Source organism: Phalangium opilio, unplaced genomic scaffold (assembly GCF_054372755.1).
Source record: "Phalangium opilio isolate 3A_F unplaced genomic scaffold, DU_Popi_V2 ptg000104l_1, whole genome shotgun sequence".
Lineage (NCBI taxonomy): Eukaryota > Metazoa > Arthropoda > Arachnida > Opiliones > Phalangiidae > Phalangium > Phalangium opilio.
In genome coordinates this window covers 1,948,955-1,958,433 of record NW_028324206.1, presented here as the reverse complement: position 1 = coordinate 1,958,433, position 9,479 = coordinate 1,948,955, and the positions used below count along the sequence as shown (strand labels likewise).

Genomic DNA, 9,479 nt, shown 5'->3' with positions numbered 1-9,479 from the left:
AATATGGACTTGAAATGGGGGTAAATATGGACTTGAAATGGGGGTAAATATGGACTTGAAATGGGGGTAAATATGGACTTGAAATGGGGGTAAATATGGACTTGAAATGGGGGTAAATATGGACTTGAAATGGGGGTAAATATGGACTTGAAATGGGGGTAAATATGGACTTGAAATGGGGGTAAATATGGACTTGAAATGGGGGTAAATACGGACTTGAAATGGGGGTAAATACGGACTTGAAATGGGGGTAAATACGGACTTGAAATGGGGGTAAATATGGACTTGAAATGGGGGTAAATATGGACTTGAAATGGGGGGTAAATATGGACTTGAAATGGGGGGTAAATATGGACTTGAAATGGGGGGTAAATATGGACTTGAAATGGGGGGTAAATATGGACTTGAAATGGGGGGTAAATATGGACTTGAAATGGGGGGTAAATATGGACTTGAAATGGGGGGTAAATATGGACTTGAAATGGGGGGTAAATATGGACTTGAAATGGGGGGTAAATATGGACTTGAAATGGGGGGCAATTATGGACTTGAAATGGGGGTAAATATGGACTTGAAATGGGGGGCAATTATGGACTTGAAATGGGGGGTAATTATGGACTTGAAATGGGGGGTAATTATGGACTTGAAATGGGGGTAAATATGGACTTGAAATGGGGGTAAATATGGACTTGAAATGGGGGTAAATATGGACTTGAAATGGGGGTAAATATGGACTTGAAATGGGGGTAAATATGGACTTGAATTGGGGGTAAATATGGACTTGAAATGGGGGTAAATATGGACTTGAAATGGGGGTAAATATGGACTTGAAATGGGTGTCAATATCGACTAGAAATGGGTGTCAATATCGACTAGAAATGGGTGTCAATATCGACTTGAAATGGGTGTCAATATCGACTTGAAATGGGTGTCAATATCGACTTGAAATGGGTGTAAATATCGACTTGAAATGGGTGTAAATATCGACTTGAAATGGGTGTAAATATCGACTTGTAATGGGGGTAAATATCGACTTGAAATGGGTGTAAATATCGACTTGACATGGGTGTAAATATCGACTTGAAATGGGTGTAAATATCGATTTGAAATGGGTGTAAATATCGACTTGAAATGGGTGTAAATATCGACTTGAAATGGGTGTAAATATGGACTTGAAATGGGGGTAAATATGGAATTGAAATTGGGGTAAATATGGACTTGAAATGGGGGTAAATATGGACTTGAAATGGGGGTAAATATGGACTTGAAATGGGGGTGAATATGGACTTGAAATGGGGGTAAATATGGACTTGAAATGGGGGTAAATATCGACTTGAAATGGGGGTAAATATGGACTTGAAATGGGGGCAAATATGGACTTGAAATGGGGGTAAATATGGACTTGAAATGGGGGTAAAAATGGACTTGAAATGGGGGTAAAAATGGACTTGAAATGGGGGTAAATATGGACTTGAAATGGGGGTAAATATGGACTTGAAATGGGGGTAAATATGGACTTGAAATGGGGGTAAATATGGACTTGAAATGGGGGTAAATATGGACTTGAATTGGGGGTAAATATGGACTTGAATTGGGGGTAAATATGGACTTGAAATGGGGGTAAATATGGACTTGAAATGGGGGTAAATATGGACTTGAATTGGGGGTAAATATGGACTTGAATTGGGGGTAAATATGGACTTGAAATGGGGGTAAATATGGACTTGAAATGGGGGTAAATATGGACTTGAAATGGGGGTAAATATGGACTTGAAATGGGGGTAAATATGGACTTGAAATGGGGGTAAATATGGACTTGAAATGGGGGTAAATATGGACTTGAAATGGGGGTAAATATGGACTTGAAATAGGGGTAAATATGGACTTGAATTGGGGGTAAATATGGACTTGAAATGGGGGTAAATATGGACTTGAAATGGGGGTAAATATGGACTTGAATTGGGGGTAAATATGGACTTGAATTGGGGGTAAATATGGACTTGAATTGGGGGTAAATATGGACTTGAATTGGGGGTAAATATGGACTTGAATTGGGGATAAATATGGACTTGAAATGGGGGTAAATATGGACTTGAATTGGGGGTAAATATGGACTTGAAATGGGGGTAAATATGGACTTGAAATGGGGGTAAATATGGACTTGAAATGGGGGTAAATATGGACTTGAAATGGGGGTAAATATGGACTTGAATTGGGGGTAAATATGGACTTGAATTGGGGGTAAATATGGACTTGAAATGGGGGTAAATATGGACTTGAAATGGGGGTAAATATGGACTTGAAATGGGGGTAAATATGGACTTGAAATGGGGGTAAATATGGACTTGAAATGGGGGTAAATATGGACTTGAAATGGGGGTAAATATGGACTTGAAATGGGGGTAAATATGGACTTGAAATGGGGGTAAATATGGACTTGAAATGGGGGTAAATATGGACTTGAAATGGGGGTAAATGTGGACTTGAAATGGGGGTAAATGTGGACTTGAAATGGGGGTAAATATGGACTTGAAATGGGGGTAAATATGGACTTGAAATGGGGGTAAATATGGACTTGAAATGGGGTAAATATGGACTTGAATTGGGGGTAAATATGGACTTGAAATGGGGGTAAATATGGACTTGAATTGGGGGTAAATATGGACTTGAAATGGGGGTAAATACGGACTTGAAATGGGGGTAAATACGGACTTGAAATGGGGGTAAATATGGACTTGAAATGGGGGTAAATATGGACTTGAAATGGGGGTAAATATGGACTTGAAATGGGGGTAAATATGGACTTGAAATGGGGGTAAATATGGACTTGAAATGGGGGTAAATATGGACTTGAAATGGGGGTAAATATGGACTTGAAATGGGGGTAAATATGGACTTGAAATGGGGGTAAATATGGACTTGAAATGGGGGTAAATATGGACTTGAAATGGGGGTAAATATGGACTTGAAATGGGGGTAAATATGGACTTGAAATGGGGGTAAATATGGACTTGAAATGGGGGTAAATATGGACTTGAAATGGGGGTAAATATGGACTTGAAATGGGGGTAAATATGGACTTGAAATGGGGGTAAATATGGACTTGAAATGGGGGTAAATACGGACTTGAAATGGGGGTAAATACGGACTTGAAATGGGGGTAAATACGGACTTGAAATGGGGGTAAATATGGACTTGAAATGGGGGTAAATATGGACTTGAAATGGGGGGTAAATATGGACTTGAAATGGGGGGTAAATATGGACTTGAAATGGGGGGTAAATATGGACTTGAAATGGGGGGTAAATATGGACTTGAAATGGGGGGTAAATATGGACTTGAAATGGGGGGTAAATATGGACTTGAAATGGGGGGTAAATATGGACTTGAAATGGGGGGCAATTATGGACTTGAAATGGGGGGCAATTATGGACTTGAAATGGGGGGCAATTATGGACTTGAAATGGGGGGTAATTATGGACTTGAAATGGGGGGTAATTATGGACTTGAAATGGGGGTAAATATGGACTTGAAATGGGGGTAAATATGGACTTGAAATGGGGGTAAATATGGACTTGAAATGGGGGTAAATATGGACTTGAAATGGGGGTAAATATGGACTTGAATTGGGGGTAAATATGGACTTGAAATGGGGGTAAATATGGACTTGAAATGGGGGTAAATATGGACTTGAAATGGGTGTCAATATCGACTAGAAATGGGTGTCAATATCGACTAGAAATGGGTGTCAATATCGACTTGAAATGGGTGTCAATATCGACTTGAAATGGGTGTCAATATCGACTTGAAATGGGTGTAAATATCGACTTGAAATGGGTGTAAATATCGACTTGAAATGGGTGTAAATATCGACTTGTAATGGGTGTAAATATCGACTTGAAATGGGTGTAAATATCGACTTGACATGGGTGTAAATATCGACTTGAAATGGGTGTAAATATCGATTTGAAATGGGTGTAAATATCGACTTGAAATGGGTGTAAATATCGACTTGAAATGGGTGTAAATATGGACTTGAAATGGGGGTAAATATGGAATTGAAATTGGGGTAAATATGGACTTGAAATGGGGGTAAATATGGACTTGAAATGGGGGTAAATATGGACTTGAAATGGGGGTGAATATGGACTTGAAATGGGGGTAAATATGGACTTGAAATGGGGGTAAATATGGACTTGAAATGGGGGTAAATATGGACTTGAAATGGGGGTAAATATGGACTTGAAATGGGGGGTAAATATGGACTTGAAATGGGGGGTAAATATGGACTTGAAATGGGGGGTAAATATGGACTTGAAATGGGTGGTAAATATGGACTTGAAATGGGTGTAAATATCGACTTGAAATGGGTGTAAATATCAACTTGATATGGGTGTAAATATCGACTTGAAATGGGTGTAAATATCGACTTGAAATGGGTGTAAATATCGACTTGAAATGGGTGTAAATATCAACTTGAAATGGGTGTAAATATCGACTTGAAATGGGTGTAAATATCGACTTGAAATGGGTGTAAATATCAACTTGAAATGGGTGTAAATATCGACTTGAAATGGGTGTAAATATCAACTTGAAATGGGTGTAAATATCGACTTGAAATGGGTGTAAATATCGACTTGAAATGGGTGTAAATATCGACTTGAAATGGGTGTAAATATCAACTTTAATTAATAATATAATAATAATCCTCATTTAATTGTAAAGATTAAAATGGAAAATTGAGACTGGGTGAAAGATAAATTTAGTTTTAATTTTAATTAAATAAGGTATCCATGAATTGAACCAAAAAAATCGTGTTTTGGGTTAGTTTCACCTTAATTTTATTTAAGTTTAAAGGTTTATCTCGATTAAGTTTAGTTTAAAGGTTTATCTCGATTAAGTTCAATTTAATTTAAAGGTATATCTCGATTAAGTTCAATTTAATTTAAAGGTATATCTCGATTAAGTTCAATTTAATTTAAAGGTATATCTCGATTAAGTTCAATTTAATTTAAAGGTATATCTCGATTAAGTTCAATTTAATTTAAAGGTATATCTCGATTAAGTTCAATTTAATTTAAAGGTATATCTCGATTAAGTTCAATTTAATTTAAAGGTATATCTCGATTAAGTTCAATTTAATTTAAAGGTATATCTCGATTAAGTTTGATTTGAAGGTATATCTCGATTAAGTTTGATTTGAAGGTATATCTCGATTAAGTTTGATTTGAAGGTATATCTCGATTAAGTTCAATTTAAAGGTTTAATCTTGATTAAGTTTAATTTGAAGGTATATCTCAATTAAGTTCAATTTAAAGGTTTAATCTTGATTAAGTTTAATTTAAAGGTTTTAGGCTTAATTGAGTTGAAATTAATGATGGATTATGGTTTGGCAATATTGATTTAGCTTATAAATTGAGCTTGTTTAGATGAGTTTTTAATTAGTTCCAACACATAGCCCCGTGATAAATTTGCGGTAACGTGAAGATTAACAATAAAATATGTTGTACTGGGGAGCCCGTTACAACGGATCACTACAAAGGTTACAATGTTAATGAATGATGTGATTCCATAGTTTCGCTTAAATACCAGTAATTAAATCAAATACCTAAACAATTCATAGCAATTCTGACATATAAACAAACAGCAATGAGGACTGTGGAAATAGCGAACGTAACCCTCTGTTTCCCACATGGTTACGTTGACTAATTAAATTACGTAAAGACAATGTTCTCCTGGATTAACCAGCACCACTGTTACTTATATTTCTGAATTAAACAATCCTCTCTTGGTAACAAACAATTTATAAAACGAAATATCATATACGGACTGTTGCAACAGGAAAAAATTGTTTTAACGAATCATGTCGTCCTCTACATTGGTTGAGTTTCAGGAATTATACCACACACCTTCTGAATTAGTAGCATTTTAGTGAGATTAACAAATACTAAAACCCTGTATACCTCAAAGGAATGTTGAATTAACTGCTATAGAAACAGTTATTGTAACGGTTGCGGAGCTTCTGAAATTTTAATAATACTTCTAAAATAAAATAAAGATAAGTCCTTCAAGTAGCAGCTCTTTTTCTACAACATACTGTTACTATCCTAAAGAGTAAAGATCAAGAAGCATCACTATTATTAAAATTATCCAAGTCTGTAAACCAAAAACGTTGCAACATAACCTTCAGCTTAAAAACGTGACGAGAGCGTAAGCCAAACTAGACGACACTGGAGGCTCGGAAGCTGGCTAAGTGTAACTGGGTTCTCCCGAGTCCCGACTCCGAGAATCCAGAATATATACAAATACAATACATAAGCAACCTAAGCCTTGGTCTTAAATAACATCCAAAAACCAATATCTTATAATATAATGAAATCAATTACCTTTAGTTTTATACCTGGATTGCTTTATTAAACAAAATTTCGACCTGATAGCAAAGTGTTTCTTAGCAAGAGTGTTACAGAAAATTTATAAAATGAAATAAATATTTTAAGCCGGTAAAATACTAAACAAGCGTCGACTGCTCAAAAACAAGTTAAACCATGGAGCCTGTATCTCTTTAAGATTCAGGCTCCATGGTTCAACTTCCACAGAATGAATCAAACTGAAAATGTCAACTTAACTTGTTATTAGGCACAAAGCTAGGCCCTCCCTTGTTCTCAATATGCTTGATAATTGAAGAAATGGGTATCAGCGCGCTAACAGGTTAACCTGACGTTTAACTCAAGAGCTGTATTTCCGTAATTAACTAAAATTAACATACTTAGACTTAATTGTTTCTGATAATACTAGCGGATCGCACACCCTGAATACTTAATTGTTAAATTAAGAGTATTCCGAAAAGTAACTTCGCTCTAGTTTTTCGGTTAGTGGTGGCTAAATATCACGAAAAACCCCATGTTAATCTCCATAGGAAAATTGGCAAAAGCATGTGAATTTTGCTTTAACGTTACAAAAGAGTATCAAGTCATATCTACAAGGGCCTACCGGCCCTGTAGAATTTTGTTACAATGTCGGTAATTGTAAATCATGTTGGACGAAAGACCATTAGACACAATGGCCACCTGCATGCTCTATAATCACCTTTCAACCAAATCACGTAAGTTCGACATAGAATTTCCTCAGCGGTCATAAACTTGCTCTATTGGCATTCTCTCATTTTTGGTATCATATACTTTAAAATAAACTACTACAATAATATTAATCATCAGTAAAATCTAACCATTTCTCATTTCATTTTGATAAAGAGTCAAATTAAATGAGAGCGAGATCAGGCTATTTAATCATTAGTATTTTTATTCGTGTTTCGTGGAAATGATACGCGATAAACAACTAATCTAACGTCAATTTAATTATATAATATTTGGTAAAATAAGGTATTGCGCTTTAAACTTAACCGGATTATCACGAACTGGTTTTTCGCTTAACGGTTTTCCCTGCGATTAGTCTTAAAATTGGTTTTTACTAGGAATCAAAGTGAAAATAATGCTGACCTGGTTTGTCCAAATTCCTTGAGTTGAGGAACGCTATTGATCCAAGAGGTGTTGTAAATTGTACTCAAGTAATCAAACCGGACTTGTTCTTTAGAAAAGTAAAAGCCCCCTTGTTCAGCAAAAAACGCTTTGTTAGTGGGATCAGAGTTCAGAACTTCTCCGAATAGCCACATTAGATAGGTTTCGCTTATAATCAAGGCTTTCTCCCCTGAAATAACTGGAATGTAGCCTTCGAAATCCAGAAGGTCCATCAGAGTAATGAAATTTTCTCCAGTCAACCCTTCAAACCATTTCTTTACAACCTGGTCTTCGTTAGCCTAGAAACGAGAAACAATGAAAATTTAAAAAAAACGCTGCATTACTCGATATGAGAATAGACAAATGTAATGAAAATATAAGAAAAACCTGCACTTGTGCTATAATGTCAAAGTGGTTCATTAGAGAGAGAGAAGTGTTTACCAAAACTCTAAGAGCAGCGAAAGCCCCGCCTCCTTCAATAATTAAAGGAGGCACTCCCGATTCAATTAGGTCCGAGAGGGTATCGATGTAATTGTAACTCTCGATCGTGAATTCCGTACACAAGTAGCAACCGAAGAAAAACAGAATGAAAGTCAGTCCGATAATCCAAGACGAAGCAAGCAAACGAGGTGTCATTTGGGGCAAAACGACAGGAAGTGCTAGACAAAGAGCCGAAAATTTAATACTCGTTTAGTTACGTTGATTTGTAGGAAAGTGACAATTACCTTCATTGCACATTAAGGCCGAGTAATGCCAGATATTTTCCACTGTATCGTGTGCCATACTTTTGAGAGGCAAGAATTTGTATCGGTTCATCGCGAAGAAATAAAATACAAGCAAAACTGACACCATAAGAATGCTCAACCCGGTTAATGCCACCACCTAGAAAAACTCTGATGAGACTGTTACGCATTTTAGCTCACGTAAGGAAAGTACAATTTACTATATTATCCAAAGCTAGCAAGGATAGGGAAGTAGAAACGACTTTTTTGGGACCAGTCGTCACGATGATCGTCTTCGCGGTTTCGAAAGGCGAAGATGGGCTGTAATTAGGCACCAGGTCGGCGAAGTACGAAAGGGGTACCGGAAACAAAACGCAATGTTTATCCTAAAAAAACACAAAAGTGGTAGTTCAATTTATGATTATCGTAGAGCCCTTGTAACCGAAAATTTATTTCATTTACATAGAAATTTTCTGGATTCTCCAAACCTTGCAACAAATCAAAATAGCCAATTTTGTGTTCGTTGAAAAGCGTCCTGAAAATGGCGAATACTTTATAATTCGATAACATATTTTTCGGAATTTACCTTATGTTGAAGGTTCTTCGTAAGTAATCCGCTGTGTTTTCGTATCTCGACACTTGATTAGACATTGTCCATGTTTCCTTCGGAACATATTTTAAAATAAAAACTTCGTTTCAAAATTATGTTTAAACTTGCACTTAAGTACCGCGATTGTGCCATAATTTGCTGGGAACTCTTGCGCGTATCTATTTAATTGAAATTCAATTAAAGTTTAATACTGATGCGTCTTATTATCAATTGCATACCTGTATTTAAAAAAGCGATATTTTCCAAGAAATTCCATTTCATTTGCTCCCATTTTGTATGTCCGCAAAATCTATAGTAGAATATATAAAACCGTCCAAGATAATATATTCTATATAGTAAATTTTAATGAAACAAACTGAATATTTTGCTATGCGTGTAAATTTGAAGTTATAGCCATATAACCTCTGCTACAATGTGTCGGGTAAATGAGAGTGGGGGACTAATCTCAACGGGGGCGCATTCGCCGAATGAAAGAGAGAAACTTCCGAAATCATACAGCTAGAAACCAATGACGTGCGCTGCTAGTAACCAGTGACGTACTGTATATTTTTTGGTGGTATTATTATGTTGGCAATTTTGTCTGTCTCTAAACTCCGTTAGCAGTGATAAGGCTAAGAGGATTGTGATTTTGGT

General features: G+C 36.3%; 1 protein-coding gene and 1 long non-coding RNA gene across 3 annotated transcripts; both read right to left on the bottom strand.

Annotated features, from left to right (window-relative positions):
* Positions 1-5,416: 5,416 nt before the first annotated feature.
* On the bottom strand, positions 5,417-7,001 carry LOC149630060 (uncharacterized). Of its 2 annotated transcripts, none has more exons than XR_016374301.1 (2): positions 6,387-7,001; positions 5,417-6,323 (listed from the first exon to the last, which is right to left on the bottom strand). It is a non-coding gene; the product is annotated as an uncharacterized LOC149630060 (long non-coding RNA). The 2 variants fall into 2 exon arrangements; XR_016374300.1 differs by having other exon boundaries at positions 5,417-6,280.
* A 425-nt stretch (positions 7,002-7,426) lies between these two features.
* On the bottom strand, positions 7,427-8,204 carry LOC149630059 (uncharacterized). Its single transcript, XM_089851364.1, has 3 exons — positions 7,956-8,204; positions 7,497-7,813; positions 7,427-7,439 (listed from the first exon to the last, which is right to left on the bottom strand). Exons 1-3 carry the CDS (start codon positions 8,148-8,150, stop codon positions 7,427-7,429), a joined length of 525 nt encoding a protein of 174 aa, XP_089707490.1. The 5' UTR covers positions 8,151-8,204.
* Between the last annotated feature and the right edge of the window lie 1,275 nt (positions 8,205-9,479).

Excerpts from the sequence above, each read along its gene's own strand:
- LOC149630059 (XM_089851364.1), bottom strand. The coding sequence starts at position 8,150 with ATGACACCTCGTTTGCTTGCTTCGTCTTGGATTATCGGACTGACTTTC. Across the intron at positions 7,814-7,955 it reads TCGCTGCTCTTAGAGTTTTG|GCTAACGAAGACCAGGTTGT; the intron begins GTAAACACTTCT and ends TCTCGTTTCTAG.